The sequence below is a fragment of the Ammospiza caudacuta genome, chromosome 6 (genome assembly GCF_027887145.1).
Source record: "Ammospiza caudacuta isolate bAmmCau1 chromosome 6, bAmmCau1.pri, whole genome shotgun sequence".
Lineage (NCBI taxonomy): Eukaryota > Metazoa > Chordata > Aves > Passeriformes > Passerellidae > Ammospiza > Ammospiza caudacuta.
In genome coordinates this window covers 14,138,035-14,160,237 of record NC_080598.1, presented here as the reverse complement: position 1 = coordinate 14,160,237, position 22,203 = coordinate 14,138,035, and the positions used below count along the sequence as shown (strand labels likewise).

Here is a 22,203-nt window from a genome sequence, read left to right as displayed (position 1 = left end):
TTTTCAGAGTCCTATAAACACAAGTGTAACAGTGTAAAGCTACCTCTTTAACTGTGGTTAAAGAGTCGATATATGGGATATTAACTTTTAATGGGGCACAGGCACATCTCCTGCAGCAGCATGTAACAGGGTTATTAGATGGTGCTCTGTAACACAGGGCCTGAAGAGAATGCTGGGGGTCAGTGAGATCATGTCTCCATTAGCAAGGATGAAATGAAAATTGGGTTGTGTTTGGGCTGTGGTTTGGAACTGAATTTGGTAAAACTCAGTGAGATCTTTAGACAAAGTTCTAGCTCCAATTTCTGTTTCCCTCCCTTATTGTGCTGTACTCACCTGCTTCTACAAAGCCATGGCCAAGTCAGATACTGTAATCAGACTTAGCTCCTGCTTGAAGAAGGCTGTAAGAGGATTCACTGGCATTTACAAGGTAGAAGCAGAAAAAATTATTAGTTATTCTGTAGGTCTCAAGGACTACATACTGTGGTTGTAAAATACTGAGAACATTAAATGAAATCTTTCCGTTGAAAAAACTTACCTTGATCTGCTAAGTATTTCCTGCCATGAAAACTAATAAATAGCTGGGTTTCTGACATTTTAAAATTGCATGCTACTTGTCCTGCCAGATCGCAACATTTTGTACTGTGGCAAAGTTCCTTTAGTCAAACTCTTGATGTTTAGTAGGATTTTTGGCTGTAAAAATGAGATAAACACCTTTCAACACCAAACAATACAAGCTCCTTCACAAGGTCTTCCAGATTAGGAGAGGGAGAACAGAATTTTAGAATGACAAAGCAAGACTGAAATAACTTTGGTTTTTGTGTGTTTCTTCCTTTTTATAGTTCAGTTGCTCCAAAACTGCGTGGAAGATCACTTATCTGGACTGTAACAGTACAAAAGGTCTTTAACCTTTTGGTGTGTCTTCTTCATAATCAGTGTGGTAAAAAAAAAAAAAAGCAGACTTATGCTGAATGATTAATTAGTCTTTGACCTAAATACTTATTGTAACCTATATGAAAAATTCCTGACCTTTTATGTCAGCATGTTTTAAAACGCTGATGAGGATTGCTAAACAGAAAACTTTTGATAAGGCAGAACACATGTAACTGTTCTCTACAATAATTTCAAAAGGAACCTTGAAATCTGAACAACAGTAGAGGAAACAAAAAAATTGTTCATGTAGAAAATTCAAATATCAGTGTCTGTCCATGGAAACAGTAATTCTTTTCCAGGTTGTTGATGTCCCAGAGTTTGTCCCTGGGGGGACCATCAGAGATTCAGAACTTTAGGATTGACTCCTACCCACTATCAGGCAAGTCTGCTCCCCACTAGACTTCCCAGACCTCCCAAGTCCACAAAGCAAATAAAGACTCCTGACCTTACACCCAGAACCCTTGGGTTACAATTTCCCTTGTGGCTCCCATGTTCAGCCTCCTCTGGGACACGTGGCCTCCCTCCGAAGCAGGAGTTAAACTCTCCCCAGGATATTTCAGCTTCCTCTCTCAGCTGGTTTCTAGGGCAGGGATGATGATGATCCTGCTTCCAAACACTTTCTCCATTGACACAGGAGCTCGTTCTCCTCTTCTGTACCATTTTCCTGAAGAACTGGAAGACTAAGAGCAAGATCCTCCAAACATGTAACAGTGTAGACAAGGCAGGACTTATTTCATGAGGACACGGCCATCAATATGCAGACAGAGCACCCCAAATCTTTAAGGTAAAAACACTGAGTACTTTGAAACCATAATTTTATTTCAAAACTCAAGTATGTGATACTATACAGTACTATACAGTACAATACCAGCACACTTGTGCAAAATCTTACAATATTACAAATTTAAATATGATACACAAAAATAGTGCCCTTTTGAAATTCCTTTTGCTAGAAACATTTGTGCTGTGCAGGAGAAACCATAAATGTGTCTTGTTAAAGCATAAAAATAAATATTGCACCTCAAGAAAACTATTTCAGTGTTAATAGCATAAATAATAGGTCTGTTTCTTGTTATCTGATGTGATCTTTGAACACGGAAGAGGTTGTTTGGCTTTTTTTTCCAGATAAAGCAAACTAATATCCAACAGATAAAATTATAGTTTGAATAGTTTTTGAGTTTAATCTAGTTTCCTATTAAACAAAAGGTGTTTAATTAAATAACTGAAAAATATAAGCATAGCTATTTAGTGTGCTGTTAGTCATTGTGGTTTGTTATTTTTAGTGGACAGTTTGCTCAAAGTAGTTATAAAAAGAACTTTTTTTTAAAGTAAACTTTATCTTCATTTTTTCACCCCCATTAAAATCTCTTGCCTCTTTCAGTTCATTTGTGACTAAATTATACTTACCTCAGACATGCAAGTAGTTCAGCTCAAATCAGTACAACTACTTATGGGAATTGTCCCTTTGCACTGATTCCACAAAAAGCCAGTGGGCTGAATTTTAAGAGTGGACAGAGACTTCATTCACCCCACTGACCAAAAAGACCTTTTCACACGCTTAACACTAAGCAATTAGAGAGTTCTGTTGATATCAACAACTTTCCATGTGTATTTAAAATAAGTTGTTGGACTCACAACAGTGCAGATGTAAATAAAAACAAATTAATTCAATTACAGGCACTGTTAATTAATTTTCTTCAGGGCAGCCCAACATTTCCACAATCACATAAATATGTGCCATAATTTTTGGCATAGAAAAATCTAAATATTTAGGAGAAATTACTTTCAATTTTATTGCCTTATTAAGATAGCAATATTATTTGTAAAGAATCTTAAGTTAAAGAAGTTGATTTTAGTACAGTATTCAAGAAACAACTGACAAGTTTCTTCAAATACTGAAAGTACATGAAAGGTCACACTAGTTCTTCATAGTCAGAAATTCTAACTAAACCAGATTCCAAGTAATTTGCAAGAAACCTTCTCCTTATTCTTTACCAATTGCAATTTTAGACCAAATCACACTTCCCCTTTATCCTTTTTGAACTTCCTTAAGCACACTATTCCTCAATATATATACTTTAAAATTAAAAAAAATAAAAAAACCCCACCTTTTAATTGCTTATAGACTCCCTTCCCCATCCCCTAAAAATGTGGTAGTGGTCTGCTTTTTTTTTTTTTTTTCTTTTCCCATATAAATATCTTCTAAGAAACACATGGCCAACAAAAATTCACCAGCAGGATATTTGTTATTAGTGCCAGGTATGTGAACTAAATTTCTGACTGAGTTAGAAACCTATTTTCTTTGACAGTTAGCTTAAAGTTCAGTGTTCCCACCAAAAGAAGACAGGACAATATTGACTGTATCAGAACTGAAATTACAGTACTTCATAACACTCTTATCCTTCTGATGGGAAACAGACCCATTTCTCAACCAGAAAATGCCAGGAGGATGCAGGACAGGAGTGCAATCGAGGGTCACACTGGATTTGCCATTGCGGCCATAGCTATGGAGAGACAAACATGGTTCACCTTCCCTCAGAAGTGGTGCTCAGCAGGTACAAATGACACACCTCCACTGACACACATTTTGGTCCCAGCCCTAAGTGCTGGGTTTTGTACAGGTAATGCCTTCACCATTTTCAAATTACTTGTCCGAAAAATTCAGGCTTTCATATTCTTGTGTAAGAACTCACAACTCCCAAGTAGGAAGAACTGGCAAAAAATCTGGGCAAAAGATGAGCTCAGCTTTGGAAGTGTATCAGATCAGTTTTACTCTTGGCATCAGATTCTGAAAATGAACTACTGAAAACATGCAGTGAGCTCTCCTAAGGCCTCACTGCCACCATGGCCTGACTCATGCAGGAACAGGTTGGGTTCTGGCTGCTCTCAGAGCTCTGCTCCTGCTGCAGATCTCAAAGAATGCCTATTCCAGTGTTAGCAGGAGGGCAGAGTCCACTTGCTGTGGTCACCTCTGTACAGAGGTTTGAAGATATTTGTTTTCATTTTCAATCAAGAATTGAAGATTGCTTCCCATGTCCAAGATTGTTGTGTTTTGGGCTTGGGTAGCACATGGACCCTTCCAGGCAGCTACCACTTTTGGCTGTAACCAGTACTGACACTGAGTGGCATACATTCATTTTTGGAAACTTTTATATAGCAGAAGTTTCCAGACTTATTGGATTATATCAGCTGTGCCACCTATTTCACCTAGACCCCATTTTAGGTTCTGTTGAGTATCTCATTTAAAAAAAGTGGTGGTCCCATTCTTAAAAAATATCATAAAAAACATTTATGCATGTACTTAGCATTCCATTTAAATAATCATATAGATAATTCCTCTTATAAAATGACTTTAGCAGCAAGGCATTTGGTCTTAGAATATAATTATATTCTTCCATGGAAGTGCTTCTATTTCTGCCCAATAGTCATGAATAAGGAAATGAATTAGCCTCTTAAAACCCAAAGGACTAAATGCAATTAGTACTTCAACAATCAACAGTAAATTCAGGAAATGAAAAGTAAAGCATTAACTGCAAATGTGGGTTTTATGATGGTCTTCAAAATGTCAATGTCCTGTGCAAATCATTCTTTTAAATGTCTTGCAGGTTGCTGATTACTGCCACAACCTTACCATGATTCAACACTACTTTATTTCTACGAGTCCTTGACAATAAGAGGAAAAGCAGGATTATTGATCAGATTGGCATCTTAGCAAGGAATGCTCACCATGGATCCCAAACCTGGTGGTGTGGAGTAACTCATTTGCCTAAGGGATCAGCGGAGCAGCCACAGGGATGACTAAGCACTACCTTTAAACACGGTGCTCTACTACCCAAACTCGCTCAGGGACCACAAGGGCGCGGCTGTCCCTCTGTTATTCCGCGCGTCGGGGCTGTCGGAATCCTGAGCTCCACCAGGAATACTGCTGGGCCGCAGAGCAGCTGGCCTTCCCTTCAGCTGCCTCTGACTTTTCACCACAGGAGTTGTAGGAGTGGTAGATTCCCAACACCACAGCAAAAATGACTATTGCAGCCACCACAAGCCACACCACGTTCCAGTGTTTGCACAGTTTGGGGTACAGGATATATAAATAATTAACGATGACTTCAAGTCTGCTGTAAAATGAAAAGAAAATTATTATATATTAATCAAATACAATATTTTCATCTTGAGCTTTTCAGTTTGGAAGATGCCATAGGTGGCACCATCTTTTTTCCTTAGACAAACACCTTGTCAAAGAAGAATCAAACTGTAGAGTTCTTTTATGGAGAGCTGTACACTCAGATATTTCAACTCCAACTATTCCATGTGAGTAATACTTGTGAGACAGCTGGGGATTGTAAACTTGACTCCTATTTCTCCCACCTGTCAGCTGGCAAATCTCAGAGCTTGGTATCATGCAAAATTCTGCACTGTTCATACCTTGATCAACTAAATTAAACATTGGAATATGTGGTAAACATTTCTTTCCAAGAGTGTCATGACTAATGAGATGGTTGCTCTCTGAAGGTGGCTGAAATCTCAAACCAACAGACGTTCATAGCTATAATGGTTATGGAATGGAAAGGAATTCTTCTGGATTAGGCAAGGATCCCTGCCTTAACCTGGGATTGGACATATTACTGGCTTTGGCCAGCATTCAATGCCTCTGTAATGTACAGACAGAGAGCACTGGGTGCAGATGGATGCAATGTCTCTCCAGTGACAGGAATGACACCCAGCACCAGTTCGTGCTTCTGAATTACAAACTTTATAAGGGAGTACATATTCACAGAGGGATACATTTTGGCATCTAAGGAACTTTTATGGACCATTCTTTTACCTCAAATCAGAACCAAACCCCAGCAAGATGAAGCATCGTGATGTAAACATACAGCTTTAACTGAAATATCAAAATCAAAAGTTTTGTGTTTTGCAACTATCTTGTGTTAGAATATTACTTTCTGTGGAAATACTGTTATTTTAATATGCTTCCCCAGGAGGAAAACATGGCATAAGGACAGGATAAAACGCTTGCTTGAATATCACAAGTAGAAAAAAGTGGCCTCTCTTATATGGACATAGTACACTACTGTCTCACCTGCTTTTCAGATTTTTTATCTCATCTTCATTTTCACTTTCTTCATGTTCCTCATGACTTTCTTTGGGTGTCTCTTCATCTTCTTCCTTCAGTTCCTGAAGTTCTTTGGCCTTCTTCAAGGCTTCCTGATATCTTTAGCAGATAAAACCTTTCTTAGCATAGGATGTATAAGCATGATCTTACTTAATGAAAAATTAGCTTTATGTTTTGTTACATGTAATAAAACACAAGTAGAAGTGTTGCAGCGCCTGAATAAGAGTAAAAATTAGCTGAAGGCTGTGAGTAAGGCACACAGACAGCCACCCTTCCTGAACAGAGGATTATATTAGAGCTGATACCAAATTTATCACTTTGAACAAAAAAAGTTGTTCTCCACAGAGAACAATTTCTGTCTATTGTAAAGGAGCCGGTAAACATTTCTCTATAGCTCTAGATGACTTTAAATATCCTCTAGATACTTCTTTTTTCCTGGAGAATAAATGCAATTCAGTGCTGAAGTCAGATGGCATGCTGGATTCTGCAGGAGAGGATCAAAATTTGTCTCACTCTTCACATAATGCAAAATTCTGTGCTTGACATTCAGCAATAGATCCCAAAGTTTTAAACTGCCCCAAAGCATGCTCTGTGAAATATTTTGTGAGACCAACAACATAACTACTGTTTTTAAAATTAAATTTTAAATACACATGTCCTCATCTGGTAGCACATTTTTACAGGTTTAGTTCACAACAGGTATTCCCACCCCTTGTTATATGCTTCCTCTTCTATCTTGGCTTTAGTTTCAGGACTGATCTCTTCCAACCCACTCTGTGTCAGCACAGGAGTTGAGGTTTCACAGTCAGGTTCTCCGTTTGACTTCCCACTGCCAAGACAAAAGAAGCAGACAGATAGAAAATAACATCAGGGAAATGTGTTGTAGTTGGAGTACGCTGCAATTTTGTGAGTCATGATTTGTCTTTTTTAATGTACATTGGAGAAATGTCTCTCAAAAGAAAAAAGTGGAACACAAGAAAAATATTTGTTTCATGATGTTGTGATTTAAGAACAGTAATTATTATGTTTCTAAGGTAAGAAAACTATCATTTTTATTCTTCTTTAAAAAAGAAAAGAACCTTTCTTACCTGGCTCATCCATGACATTTACTTGCTATTCATGAAAACATTTCCCTCAACTTTCTAAAACTCATCTTAGAAATTGTAACCTGCCACATAAGAGGAACATAACAGAAGTAATGTCAAATACCAATTCAACAAAACATTGTTTTTGTTTGCCTTTTATGTATTCTCCTGTGCTGACTTTCCAGAACTTTTCTCAAGTAAATTTTGGAGCATTTAGCCTGAAGATAAGTTGGTTTATATTGCTGTCTTCCTGCAGTGCTCTCCTGTCATTTATTTTATCTGGGACAGAAAGTTTAGGTGATTGAGACATGGCAGATCTATCAAAATCAAGGTTTAATGGGCTCAACAATGGATCCCATTTCAACTTCTGGAATCTCACCCTTTTCACAGGCCTTGTTTTCCTGGCACTAAAATAGTTCAATCTGATAGACACAGTCTGTGGGCAATGGATTTTCTCTCAAGTCATATTAACAATAAACATTATTTTCACTTGGACTTTAAACAAACCATGAGTATAAGCTGGAAGTGCTTAAACACACAAAACTGTGCTGGTCTGGGTAATTCTACACTACTAGACCAGCTGGTCCATGCACACACACTTAGGCTCAAACTTGAATTTCAAGTTCTGCCTCTGTTACTTGGTAACATGATTTGTTTTCCTAGGTATGAAATATTGATAAGGTTTTTTTGGTTGTTGTATTTTCTCACAAATTCTCTGCAGTTTCAAAAGTGGTCTAGAAATTGAAGAGTTCTTTTGAATAGTAGCAGCCAGTGCTGTGGTTTCCCATTTTTGTTTTCTCAGTTGTTGCATACTTACATTCTTAGCGAAGCACAAGGTAAAGCAAGGACATAAGATAAATTTTGTCCTGCCTCAGCACTAATCTAAAATACATGAAATTCAATATTTTGTAGTCATGTACACGTTGAAAGCTTTTAATTTGCATGTTTAAAGCATTCTAACGAGTAGTAGGAATATCACAGTATTTCAAAATATGATTCTTTAAATTATCATTTAGTACTATCATTTAATAGTTACTGAGATGACCTAGACAAAACTCACTTTTCTAGAAGTGCTGGCAGAGCAGGAGTAGATGTTAGGCTGCTCCTTCCATTACTGGGTGATTCAGACTGTAAGTAAAGCATAGCAATAAATGTTACATTCATCAATTAGTTAACATTCATGACTAAATAATTTAATACCAATTAAAATTTATTAATTAATTTCAAATGAGTGTTCAATAAAATAACAAAGGCAGTGTGCTGCTCAGGTTTCTTTCCCATATTCATAAGCACAGTATCTTTAATGTGGTGCTTCCACATTGCTCCAATTAACCAGAGCAAACAATGGACTTGCACACTAAGAATTTTCTCTGACATTTCCTTCTACCCTGTTTATTTTTCCCCAGAAAATGTTCTCCTTCATATTGATCACTGAACAGTAAAATTATTCTCTTGCTCCTCTCCTATTATCCTAAGAAGATGCATTTATTAGCTGAGTTTTTAATGGGAAATTTTAAATAAAAATAATTCATAATAAACCACGGCAAAAAAACAATTGACTAGGAGTACATAATAAATAAATTGCGCAAACAGATGCTTTTCTTACAAGTAAAACAGACAAATAGATTTAGCTTCTCAGCAAAACCCTCATTTAAATAACACTATATTTTAACAGAAAACTCCATAACTTTAATTGTCCCATCTTAGCTCATCTCTGAACAGTGAGTATGTCTTGCAGGTTTTCTCCAAAGCATTTGTATGGATTTATTATGCTCAGATTAGGGTTTCATTCAATTTATTAAAGTTTAACAAAAAAAAATTCAATATAGAGGCTGATGGCTCCAGCGATCCCAGATCATCACAGAACCTCTAAATTGCTACCACATACATTTCTGTACATTAATTACATTTATTGCTGTTTGCTGGATTTTTGGCAATGAAGAACAGCAGTCCAGCTGTGATCTGTGGCTTCTGGTTGAAATTTCTCTTCTACAGTGTACAGCTATTTTCATTATTTCTTTCCTGTGTGTTACTTCAGATTAAAAGGCAAATTGCCTCACCAATGCCCAGTGCCTGTGGATCAGCAGCCTGCCCTATTCAGCTCTTCCCAAAGGGAATCATTCATGGAGGTAGATTGCAATATCCCCTTACACAATAGGAATTACCTCTGTCCACCCCCTTCAGGATGGAGCCAAAACAAGTTAAATCAATGAAAAAGCTTTCATTCTACAGTAACCATGGCTTACCCCTATGCAAAAATAGTTTAGACAAAAACTGGTAACTTTAAAATGTGGGTTTTACTTACCAGGGATGGCATAGAAGGTATAGGTGAAGCTGTTGGTGACTGACCAGGAATGTTCAAGGAGTTAAATTTAGGAACAACAGCAACACTGACTCTCCTTCGAGGCATATTCTGGGAGAAACAACAATTATTTTTTCTACCATACAACAAGACAGAATGAAGAAAAATTCTGTGGGTTAATTAGTGGGGCAAAGATGTAGGTCAGTGTCTCCTTTGGGAAAAGGAGAGTTGGGAGCAAAAGTAAAATAAAAGGTCATGGTTTTTCCCAGAAATTCATCTTGTACTGCCTGGTATGGCAAGTGCTTAATGTGAAATGAGATGTGACACAGAGATGCTGATGCTTTTCCCTCCATACTGAAAGCCCAGTTTAAATCACACAACAGAAATGTTCTGAGTTTATATTGTCAGCTCTTATCATAGGCCTTTATCTTTGATAAGCAGATGCATAATGATACTGGGGAAAGTGCCAGTGTCACAATGACTGGAAATAATGAAGTCACACATAAAACTCTTATCTTTCTATGTACCTATTATGATATACTGTACCCACTATGATATATTAATTACATGTAAACATTAATTATATGTTAGATAGCATCGTGCAACACTGCTTATCTTTCCCAAAGACCATAAAAATTCTCTTATGCCAAACACATGCTAATTGCATGCTATATTCTAGCTCAGGTACAGATTATGTAACATTTTGCTGTCATTTGGTAAGTAGCCAAATGATTAATCCTATAAAATCTATGTAAAATCTATGCTTCCAGCTAAGTAAAAACATCAAAACACTTATAATATCTAACAGGTTTGTTTTAGTGCATATACAAACACTTCTAAGATTCTGCTCTTTAGACAACTTTACAGGAAAGAAGTGAACACAGCTTTAGTGAATACTCCATGATTCTGGTTCTGGACAAAACCAACCATATCTATTAATTAATGACAGTTTTATTTAATGTACTCCTGAAAAAATACTTTGGGAAGTCTGCAGCCATGGTAGGAAGTCCATTCTAGTGTTTGGCTTCTTTTTTGTCTCCTCTCTATTATTTGGACTCATCCCTGTTAAATTTATTCTTTTTTTTTTGAGACCTCTGTTTCAACCTATGGAGTTCTCATTCTGAAATCCCATCTTGCCCTCTGCATGCTCTGTGTTGTAATTCTTTATACCCAACACTCAGAGGTGGCAGGAACAAACTAAACCTAAAGAACCAATCAAATAAAAATATGAAAATAAACAGTAGAGTGAGTATAATGCACCTGGTCACCAAATTTCATAATGGTCATACTGGGACTCATGCCTCCCAAATCACTGGTTGTTTTAGCAAGCTTTGTGATAGAGTTGATCTCCAACACTTGGAAGTTTTGCAGAAATAAAACACTAGAGTTTCACATCAGGCACTACCATTATTGCACAAAGCCATACTAAGTCGTGTATCCAAAATTGCAAAGCACATGCAATAAATTGCATAAAGAATATTGAGAATTTACCAGCACTGTTTGACCACAGCCTAAAGAACTGAGAATAGACAAAGAACTGAGTATAGACAAAGAAATTTCACTTCATAAAATGTTAGTTTTCTTTATATTGCAGAAATACCTTTCCAACAGTGAGAGACATGGATCTAGATGAACGAGGAACCCCATCTTCTGCACAGAAACAAAGATAAAGAACAGTCTTAGACTATGTGAGTATCTCTAAACAATATTAATAGAGCCCTTGCTTATATTTCAAACTCAGATACAGTATATTTACACAGGGTCTGTAAGTGACCATGTATTTATTGTCATACAGCTTCTCAATTGTCTTGTCTTCTCAACTACACATGCACAAGAAATTTGAAATAATTGCAAATAACCAAATCAGTACTACTTTCACTGAATCAGGCAAAAATCCCACTATTGGCCTCCATGTACAAGTAATTGCAAAGGAAAATCCTCACGTTTTAGTTTCCAGCAAAGGAAAGAAGAAATTGTAAAAAGAAAAGTGTTTTTAATAATGAAATTTTGCCTTCATCTGGACCTAAAAGGTAGTTGCATTAAAATCGTGCAGAGTACATGGATTTGCAAGAGGCCATGAGAAAATATGATTGAATCTCATCAGAATTTGATAAGTGATAGTGAATTCAAATTACTGTACTGTAGCATTAAGTATGGCTCATATGAAGCATCTTATTTCTGTAACATTTGAAAATCTACTCCTGTAGATCAGAACTTCATGGACAGGCTTCACAATACTTTAAATCATTAATAGCACCAACAACTCTCTGAATTAGAGGCAAGACAAATCCCTAAATTTTTATTTTTCTTTACCAGATGCACCATAGGTTCTGCTAGAATTCTGATTGGCAAGTTTCTTGAACTCCATTAGTTCAGCATGATCCTTTTCATATGTCCTTTTCAGATTTTCCACATACTGCATCATTACTTCTGTTGCCTTTGACATACGCTTCTCCTAAGGAAGAAAAGAGGGAAATATCCAAGTAACCTCTACACATCTCCAACAAATCATTTGCCTCCATATGTATGCTCCATGTCAGGGCTAAATCTGGAGCTGTTGTTCTTAAGGAAATATTGGTGCCTCCATGACAGAAAATTCCTAAGACAGAAGAAAATGCCAATTCATATGCATTTCACAGAACATAACAGTTGATGTTGTCATATATTCACAGGCACAGAGGCAGGGTATATCTGATTACTTATGTGGTATACCGCAATTGTTTTAAAACTCTCAAAGGTCTTAGTCACTGGCATCAATCTGGTTACTTTAGAGGGCAGAGGGAACATTCTTAAATCTGGGTGGGTAATGATGTGTTCTTACTTATACTCATTCTGTTCTCACACTCTTTGTAATTGACTGAGCTATTGCCAAAGGCAAGTGACTGAATTAGATGAGTTTTTTGATCCAGATAAGTTTTCTTTTCTTTTTTTTTCCCTTAATATTTTTATTATGTGCTGCACTGATTTGAAATTAGTTTCTTGTGATGCAGCTGTCGTTCTGAATAAAATATATGTTTCTGTTGTACAGACAATAAATAGCTTAATGGACAATCTTCTGTTGGAACTCTATTTCCAGGCTGTAGGGGTGTGTTACCTGACACTACAACTGTAAGAATCTGTGTCTGGACAGGTTGTAGATGTCCAATTAGGCTACCTCATGCAATACAACATACAATGTTGTATTTAATGTCTTTAATCTGTCAAAATGGCAAATAAAACACAACCTCTAGCCCAGGCTGGCAAAGAGAGCACCTGTGGATCCAGGACAGAGTTAAACACCGGGATGCCCTCACCTGGCGAACGGCTCCGACCATCTCGGCGCGGCTGGAGAGCCGGGCAGCCAAACGCCGCAGCACCGCGATGTCCTCCAGGAGCCTCTGGTATGCTTCCCTGTGCTCATAGTGGTGCCACAGGTGAGCTGAAGACTGAAGCAAAAATACAGCAGCTCTATCAGCATGGTTTTAGTTCAAATGGAATGGCCAGAGCCTCAAAATGGGGTAGAAATGTCCAGGCAGAACTCCCCACTGAGAGATTAGCCTCAAGGGGTGCCAGCACTGCCAGCACACCCAGCTCACAGTGCTGCTGCTGCCCTGGTGCTTCACTGCAAGAACACAGTTTGAGCAGTTAGAGAGGGCTCAGCACATTTCTGATACTTCCCTTCTGAAATCTATAGTGAAACATGCTCTGCCACCTGTAAACTCTACAAATGCCAAGTTCATTTCAACTAGCACTTAAAAATGATTGCTGAGAGACAAAGAACATTTTAATTTTCTATGCACAAGTATTAAGAAGGCCACATGTGTTCTTTCAGTTCCATGATACTTCACTTATTTGGAAAATAAGACAGTCTTAAGAATTGCAATGCTACCTTGATAATAAATTGCAACCAAAATTTGACTGCAAGAAAAAGAAAAAGGGAATGTGTTTAGGAAAAATCACACACACAATATCAGAGTTTCCTTTTCTTTCTTGACAACTGTAACCTCCTTATTTTCTCCAAAACATTGGAAATTCATGTAGATCAGCTTTTTCTTGAAATTAGGTTTCTGAATAACACATCAATTATCACAAGACTGATTCAAAAATCAGAAAGATTGGTAAAACTGTCACTGAGCCATAAAATATGTGTCAGTCCTACAGAAATGAAGATAACCTCTCAATGAGATTGGAACAACTCTAGGTCTAGTATGATAGAGATTTTACAGAAGCCATCACTGCTTTTAATTGCTTCTTAGTTTATTCCATTGTCCAGAACAAAAGCTTTTATAGGGAAGGCAGTTTCCACTTTGCTATAAATCATGTAAAAAAGCTTATAAAAGCCAGACTGTAGCGTGTGAACTGCTCAAAGGAAGAAAATCCTAATCACATTTGTCCCATGCTGGCAACATGAAACTTGATGCCTAATTAGAGATTCTTGACAGAAATCCATGGCAAATCTAACAGACTTGTTTCAGTCTGAAAAGCCTAAGATTTAATAGACTGTTTCTGCTTGCTCTTTACACAGGGAACAGAGAGAAGAGCAGCAAAATATTCTCAATAGTTTTTTTTACAGAAACAATAATTTGAAAACAGAGATTTGGAATTCCAGATGAAAAGATGGGACCACAATCTTTCTTTAATTGTATATTTTCTTAACTGATGATATTCTTGATAAAGTAAATGGGAGAATCACATGTTCTCCTCACTATTCTCATAAGAATGGCAGCACCTCCCTGCAATAATGCATGCTGGGTCTAAGGCTATTTCATTTATCAGCCTGGTGTGTAACCATCCCTCCCTTTGCACACAAAGACACGCACAGCACTTCAGTTGACACATTGTAGCAAATTTTTTGTTATTCCAGTTAGAAAACCTAGAGAAAGCTGGCAGGAAGGACTGAAACTACTGCTGTAAAGGAACACCAAGGGACAGCTGGAATCAAAGTGTACTCAGGCCTAGAACCTGAGCCTGAGATTGTACCTATTCCCTAAGTATTCCTTGCTGTTTCCTTTCACACAGCCTGCCTTCTAGTATTTGCAGTTAAGAAGCCTTTCAAGTTACAGATCTCAGGATTCAAGTTTCAAATTATTTTGGCATCTTTCATATCTGGACACTTCAAATTTACTGGTAAAGAAGGTCTTGCTCAGGAGAGCATGGAGCAGTGCTCCAACTGCAGTTCTGGATGCTCTTAGCTATGTCACAGGCTTATTTCAAGAACTGAACAGCAAATTCCTAGTATTTATTCCTGAAATCTGCTAGACCAGGGAAGCATGCCATAGGCATTTCCCGCAATGCTGGCCCACTCTGGCAGAATATGCCCTCAGAGTAGTAGGCAGCTCGTGGCAAGAAGTCTGAGCAGCAGAAAATGAAGTTTGGGGGCTGAATTTACAAGTCAAACACATTTGTGATGTTTGTGCACTCTCAGGTACACTACAGTTCAGGAAAAGAATTCCCACAGTTTCCTTACCGTAATGGCTGCTTTAAAGTTTTCCAGTTCCTTCTCAGCATTCTCTTCAGTAAGATTTCTCTCTCTCTCTGCCTGCTGAATTCTAGACTCCAATGTATAACTATCATTTCTGAAGGCCAAGGAGAGTTGTACAAATACATTCTGGTTGGATTTAAAAAAGACATTTTCCAATAAGTCCCACAGTAATATAATTTTCAATAACAACTTATGAATAAGGTATATGTTTAACTAACTTTGCCGCTTAAATAAGTATTGAAACAGAAAAATGGAAAGTATTTTTAAATTTGTTCTCTTTGAAAAATCACTTCTATTTATTTCCACTGAAATAGGAATAATAAATGTGTTGCTGCCTCTTTTCCTGAATGTTTTTCTGGGAGCTCTGTAGGGCAGAGACAAAATGAAGGCAGCAGCCTACCAGAAGCACCAGAATTCACAATGGATCTGTTTTTTAGCTGGACTTCCTCCAAGGGTCCCCAGGGTTTTTAAACAGATAGTCTGTGCAGAGGAAGTCCAGGGATGAGCTCACCGTGAGCATTGTTTTATCTAAGGGATAAACACCTACCCCTGGAAGTATTAACATTTTTATTCTCTTGCACCCTGCTTTTAAAGATTATTTCTTTCTTTACCTAACTTCTTAGGATTAATACTTCGCAAAGCACAAGGCACCAACAGCTCCAGTAAATTGCAGTGTTGTAAAAAAAGATCTTTTTCCTCACTGGTATGTGATTTAAAATATAAAAAAAAAAATGCTACAAGATAAAGAGAGACCTGCAAACAAAATTATTGCCTTGAACTGAGAGAGCAAAAATTATGTAAACTAACAGCAGGATATTATTTAAAAATGCCCCAAAGCTAATAAAAATGCAATTTAAATTGCTGAGTTTCTGGTCTTATTTAATCTCTTTCCTTTTTTTTTACTACTTTAGAATATTAAAACTATTTCCAAAGTGAATTACTATTTTGTTATGAACAACACAAATATTTTGCTTACTCCTACTCTGGTGTTTTACAATTTCTATTGCTCATATTTCACAAAATTGTTGTCTTGATGGAGTTCCATGTGTTTTGTTATTGGTTTTTTTAAAATGAGAAATATATTTTGGGGGAAAAAAAATCACCCAATTACCTCATTCTAATAACCACACTTTGACTTAAAATAAGCACTTAAAATTGGAACACATCTAAAATAATAGCATACTTACCTCAACTTCTTTTTCAGTGAGTGGTGGGGAGCTAGAAATAAAAATTTAAAAATTCACATTTTAATGAGTTTTTTCTCTAAAAACAAAGCTATTCTAATACTTAATTGAACAACAAAATTATGTTTGAGTTTCCAGAGTTTTCCACTACTTTTCTGTATCGATTACAATCAAGCAATGGTCTCTAAGAAGTTCTTCACCTCATGCATTCATTTATATAAAATAGTGTATATAACAATTCCTTCACCATAATTGTTAAATATTTATTTCACCTGCACAGAGAATCCTTATTGACAGCTCAGAAAATTGAAGGCTCTGGTGGTTTTGCTACATAACCACGTGGCTGAATGGAGGAATCATTTTTGGCTGAATATTTTGGGATTGTTTTAACGTTTCAGAAAGTCCAAATCAGAGAATTCACAAGTGAGTCCTTCAACTACATTTGCAAAATAAACTCAGTTTCTCTAAAAAATTGTCAACTGAAGAAAAACTGCAGAACTTTTACATGCCCAAATTCTACCATTGGAAAGCATCATCTGGCCTGATAATTTTCATGGGGGTGAGAAATAATATTTTCAATATGAGTACATATCTGCAGCACCAGTCCTGGAAACCAGGAGTGGAAAAATCTGTATGAAAATCTACTTGTAGCATGCAATTAAGGTTTAAGGATTTCTATGTAGAACTGTCAAACTAATTTTAAAAGTTGGCCAGTTACTGGAAACTGGTGCATTCCCCAGAATTTTTCAGTAAATCTGTGTTGCACATTTTAAGATGCAATAATTTATCTCCCTATGAATGAATGGAGAGAAATTGGCTGGAGACCATTAGTGTGCCTTCTCCTGGATGATGTGTTTCCTCTTCTAATGAGCTTTTACCTTCCTGGAAGGGATTTGTGCACTCTTAGTTTTCGCAGCAATACATCAGGAATGCTGGGCATGACATCAGAGCTGCTCTTTGTCTCTTCCTCTTCAGTGGGTGAAGGCAGAGGTGAAGGGCCTAAAGACATTTTCAGATCAAAAAAAATTATGTTACTTGAAAAGTCACACATTCTTTTCTGGAATATTTTAGCTGAGATTTTGTAATGGAATACTGTAATTTTCTAAGGCTTTAAATGCCACCTGCCAAGATGTAGTGTAATGTACCATACTACAGATTTTGTACACCATTTATTGTTATAAATTTCATCAGGTACCTGTTTGCACTGTATGTCAATTGAAACAGGATATAAAGGTTATACTTACATTCTCTGATTCTGTCACTTTCATAAGGACCAAGACATGGCTAACACTTCTTTAAAATTCTTGTTACTTAGCTTCTGTACTTTAATTCTATTTAATTTCACATATATTAGTTCCCTTATCTCCTTCTGTCTTACCAGAATTTCATGAAGGACTCTCCTGTTGGAAAGGCAGATTTCCCAGCCTTAATCCCAGACTTGGGAAGGAATCTTTGAACAGTTCTCCTGTTCATAAGTTTAACAGAAGAATTCTTAGACTTGCCATGTAATTAGTGTGTCAATCTGGAGAGCATTAACATGAAAGATGGAACGGAAGGAGAGATTCTTTCCAGCTACATTTTAGTTTTGTGCATTTGCTTTATATTAAAAAAAAATCCAGTATTTACTTAAAAACAGTCACATGTATCCCCATAAAATCCAGTCTGACACCAGAATTAATCCATTCCACTTAGCGGTGTAGATGCAGAGTTGTGTTTACTCAGGTGACAGTAACTTGTCATTGATAAAAACCATGATGGAGACAGTACATTGGATTCATAACAGTAATAATGAAGTATCTGACTATTTCCTATTGTTTAAGCAAAATTACCACTCCAGTTGAAAAGGTGGCTTCTATGACAATGTAAGGAAGTAGGTCTCCCTAACAAATTCACTAAGAATTTGACCCCTTGCTTGTTTTCCTCACTGAGGACAAGGAGTTGACCCTTAAAGTTCTGGCTACCATTTAGAAAACTTACTGGACTAGAAAAAGCTTCTGATACTCATGAGATCCATGTTGAGAAGCTGGATAAAATAATGCTTATTTTATTCACAATGTTTTCCTCAAGATTTCCAAACCTGCCAAAATTATGTAGCAGGCTGGTAAAATGGCAACTATTTTATAGTTTCAAACAGAGCCTGCTAAATAATTTCTGGGAAATTATACATTAACAGAGTGACAGGAATAATATCATCATATCTAATAATTCAAAGATACAATCACTAAATATAGAGGACAGGAAGCCTTTTTCATCTTTATTCATTCACACTGAAAATGAGTCCATTTCCAGACATAACATGAAATGTTGTGTCTCAACCATCTCTGAGTATAACAGGAACTTTAAAGCTGATGAGCTAGCCCCAGTGCAAATGTATGAATTAGCAAAATTGTATTACTGTATTAAAAGAAATTGAAATTGTCATTGGATTAAATCTTGGACAATCAGTTTCAGCTCCTTTCATAGTAACCATCTTCATTTCAGTTAATGTCGCACTGAACAAGTTCTGAATTAACTACTTCCAAACAAATATATAGTTTTGGCTTAAATATTTTAGGTTGACATATTTGGTTTAAATATTTTAGCTAAGCAGTACTGCTAATTAACTCTTCCACATGTTGAATTATCCTCAGGTTCATATCTTTACTCTTTATTCTGAATCTTTTTAAATGCAGCTACAGGCATCAAATCTTTTTTGCTTGTTTTAGATTGGAGAAAATATTTGGTGCCAGATTTCTTTTTCTTCATTTATGTAGAGTTTTAAAGTCTTTTCCTTTATTTTTCCTTCAAAATCACAGAAATTGAGGTTAAAAAAATCCTACTTATTGCAAGGCATATTTTTCCAGTCCTTCAAACACCTTTATGACTCTTTTCTGGCCTTACATTTTGTCATTGACATTGACATGGAAATGTAGACCAGAAGTGAAAATGCCATTTCAATACTTGCCACACATACACTAAAATAATAATTAAAAAAAAGAATAAAGCATCCCATCTCTTATTTATACTCCCAGGGATAATACTCACCCTTATGACCATAGTATCTTGCAGAACTTACATCTATTTAGTCCATCACTGCTGAAATGTTTTTACAGAAAGTTACTGAAACTTCAGTCCTACAGCTATTAGGTACAAGCCAGACTCCATTCCACATGTGCATCTTTTCCCTTGGTTATAATAATACCTACAGTATCTTCTTGGTTCTAATCATCAAGAAAATGAGGTACTTTCCGCTATTGGTCTCTCTTGTTGATAATTTATTACTGTTCTCCATGACTGCTTTAACTATTCTAGCAATTGAAGATTTTAAGACTTTTTCTCCTCACCCCCACATAACAGTGAGTTATAAAAATCAGTATATAACAAACATTCTTTCCAGTTTTTATGATACTGCACCTTTTTCCTGTTCCGCTGCTTCACTAAGTTCAGGAAGTTTAAGTCCAACTAAATTTTGATTTCTCATCAAAATATGCTCCTGTGAAGAGAAACAACAATATTTCTAACTAAACTACAAATCTCAATTTAAATATCCCTGCCACATGTAAATAAAACACTTACTTTAGTTAATAAACATAATAGAGATATTTGCATTACATTACAGTCAGATGCTACATACCAGGATACTCATAAATTCACACACACTCTAGAATATTACATATTTCAAATTCCATACAGGCATTATTTAGAAAAATTCCTGGTCATGCAAACAGAGATTTGTGAAATGTGCCCCTTATTCAAGTAGATATGTAGAATTTTGGTAAGTGACAGCTTCAGTACCTGACAGTAAAAAAGTAATTTTGATATAGCCACAGTAATAACTAAGTATCCCAGATAACACAAGAAATTCAGAAAATCCTACATATGAGACTTTGACTTTATTAAGACCAGAACTTGGGATGCTTCATTGTTACTGTGTTCTACCTCTATTCCTTACAGGTAGGGAAAAATGCACTCTCAAGGATTAAACCTTGTTGTCTTATTTCTCCTTTTATCATCTCCTCATTTTCTTTCATATTCTCACATGTTTAAATTCACAAATACCTGGTTTTGTTTATGAGTAGACAATTCCCACTGGAGACAGAGCTCAAATCTTGCCTAACTGGAATTATAGATCATGTTGCAAAAATTTTTTTTATTCTCTTGTTTGTGCTTATCAGTTTCTAGGTCATTCAAAATGATAGAATTAAAGAATTATAGAATGACTTGGGTTGAAAGGGACTTTAAAGATCATGTGGTTACAAAGCCCCTGCCATGGGCAGAGACAGCTTCACCACCCCAGGCTGCTCCAAGCCCCATCCAGCCTGGCCTTGGACACTGCCAGGGATCCAGGGGCAGCCACAGCTGCTCTGGGCACCCTGTGCCAGGGCCTCAGCCCCCTCACAGGGAAGAATTGCTCCTGGAATTATATGGGGCCCTATAATCAAAACTTCCAGTACATACACACTAAGAATGTGTGTGTTATATCAACAGGAAGAGATGAATAATGAAGCTGCCATTCCCAAACAATACAATAGGAATTAATTAATCAAAGTTCAGAATTGAGGTCCTCACCTGTCAGCCTTATATTCATCTTAAAATATTAACTACTGGGGGTTAAGGAAAATCTCCTTATTAGGGTGTTCAGGAAAGTACCTGCTGCCTCTTTTTTTTTTCTTTCAAAAGGCATTATTAGCAATAGATACATGTTCACTGCTTTCTATTGGTGATTTATCATTTCATGAAGTTTTTGCTTTTTTTCCTAGGATTTAATTACTTACTATTTAGGAATTTATTTAACAACAGATTACTCATTTAGAAGCTGACAGATTTGCAGCAGGTTATAATTAGGAACTGTAAATCTGGACATACTCTACCTGCCCTTGCTGTCAGAGATGCCCAGTTCTACATCTCTGAACACTTTGAAACATTTTCTGAGACAGTTCAATAACCAACTAATCATTACAAACCCATTTCCTGTCCTCTGAGATCTTCAAATATAAACATGCAAGAGCACATGGATATGTACACCGTGAAGTACCACAGTGCACTTGATGCATACCTGAGGAGAACTAAGAAATAGAGTAATTCCATGGAATTTACTTACAGGTTACAATTTAGTAAAGAAAAGTTGCAAAGAAAAAACATGATCAATTTTGTGTTGTTTATGCTGAAACTGTTTCCCAATTTATCACTGTCTGTTTCTTGCAGTGATAAAAATAATTCTAAACAAGTTAAAAGTTTAGTAGGGTATGAAAATGCCTTTTTAAAACAGGATACAGCTGATGACAGAACTTACCTCTCTGAGCTTTGTCAGCTTCTGCATTCGAACTGGCTGAACTTGGATTTGAAGGTCTTTGAATGCTTTTACCTGATTGTTGGATTTATTACCAAGAAAGCTTTTATCTTCCTCAGAGGGTAATTTTAAAGGGTTTTTCTCTTTCTGTCCAGGCTCCAAGCTATCCCAGGACACAGCCCGTAATAGAGGAGGACGCAGTCCACACAGTTTAAATTCTGGTTTAAATGGAACTTTATGGTCCCTCATTTCTGGAACAGGAATTTTTAGCTTTGAGTCCATATTTCCTATTCCTGGTCCTGGTAGATGGGTTCTTAAAGGAACATCATTTTCCTTCCCTTTCTTGAGGAATGATTTTCCAAGTTCATTTTCACAAACATTCACACAAGTATTAAGAGACATTCTGCCACCATCACCAGCTGAAGGGGAGAATTTAGGTAAAGTATCCATATGTTTACGTGGATCAAAGTTTTCCTTTTGGTGTGAGAGCTTCTCTTTGGAGTTTTCAAAGCCAGCAGAACGAGGAACCAACCTTCCCTGAGAAATCTTTCTTTGATCATTCTGCCTTCGATCAATTAATCCTTTTGCAGCATTCTGAAAGTACAGGGACACACATGAAACAGAGAATCAAGTCCAGATTCCTCTTTTCCCCTGCCCAAGGACAGATTTTCATTGTAAAAAGCCATTTCCTTTTCAGTGACATTTGCTTTTGAATATGTGCTCTTGACAAAAGAAATAATTTTTTAAAGGCACTTAAAGAATATTGACTTTGGAATCTCCTCTCTGAACTTTTGAGTTAACCTCTCCCATTCCAGAGTCAATTACATCAATCCTCCTAAAGCCAAGCTCCTCAGCATGT

At 36.7% G+C, this 22,203-nt stretch overlaps 1 protein-coding gene across 1 annotated transcript in view; it reads right to left on the bottom strand.

Annotated features, from left to right (window-relative positions):
* Positions 1–3,122: 3,122 nt before the first annotated feature.
* IRAG1 (inositol 1,4,5-triphosphate receptor associated 1) overlaps positions 3,123–22,203 on the bottom strand; it is a 56,038-nt gene continuing 36,957 nt past the window's right edge. Inside the window, exons 10-22 of the mRNA XM_058806681.1 lie at positions 21,348–21,938; positions 19,469–19,547; positions 16,954–17,074; positions 16,079–16,109; positions 14,877–15,017; positions 12,724–12,855; positions 11,744–11,885; positions 11,031–11,080; positions 9,434–9,541; positions 8,189–8,256; positions 6,753–6,872; positions 6,011–6,142; positions 3,123–5,045 (exon numbers count right to left, since the gene is read on the bottom strand). Coding sequence (XP_058662664.1) covers positions 4,805–5,045; positions 6,011–6,142; positions 6,753–6,872; positions 8,189–8,256; positions 9,434–9,541; positions 11,031–11,080; positions 11,744–11,885; positions 12,724–12,855; positions 14,877–15,017; positions 16,079–16,109; positions 16,954–17,074; positions 19,469–19,547; positions 21,348–21,938 — 1,956 coding nt within the window. The 3' untranslated portion in view covers positions 3,123–4,804. The remainder of the gene's footprint in view (positions 5,046–6,010; positions 6,143–6,752; positions 6,873–8,188; positions 8,257–9,433; positions 9,542–11,030; positions 11,081–11,743; positions 11,886–12,723; positions 12,856–14,876; positions 15,018–16,078; positions 16,110–16,953; positions 17,075–19,468; positions 19,548–21,347; positions 21,939–22,203) is intronic.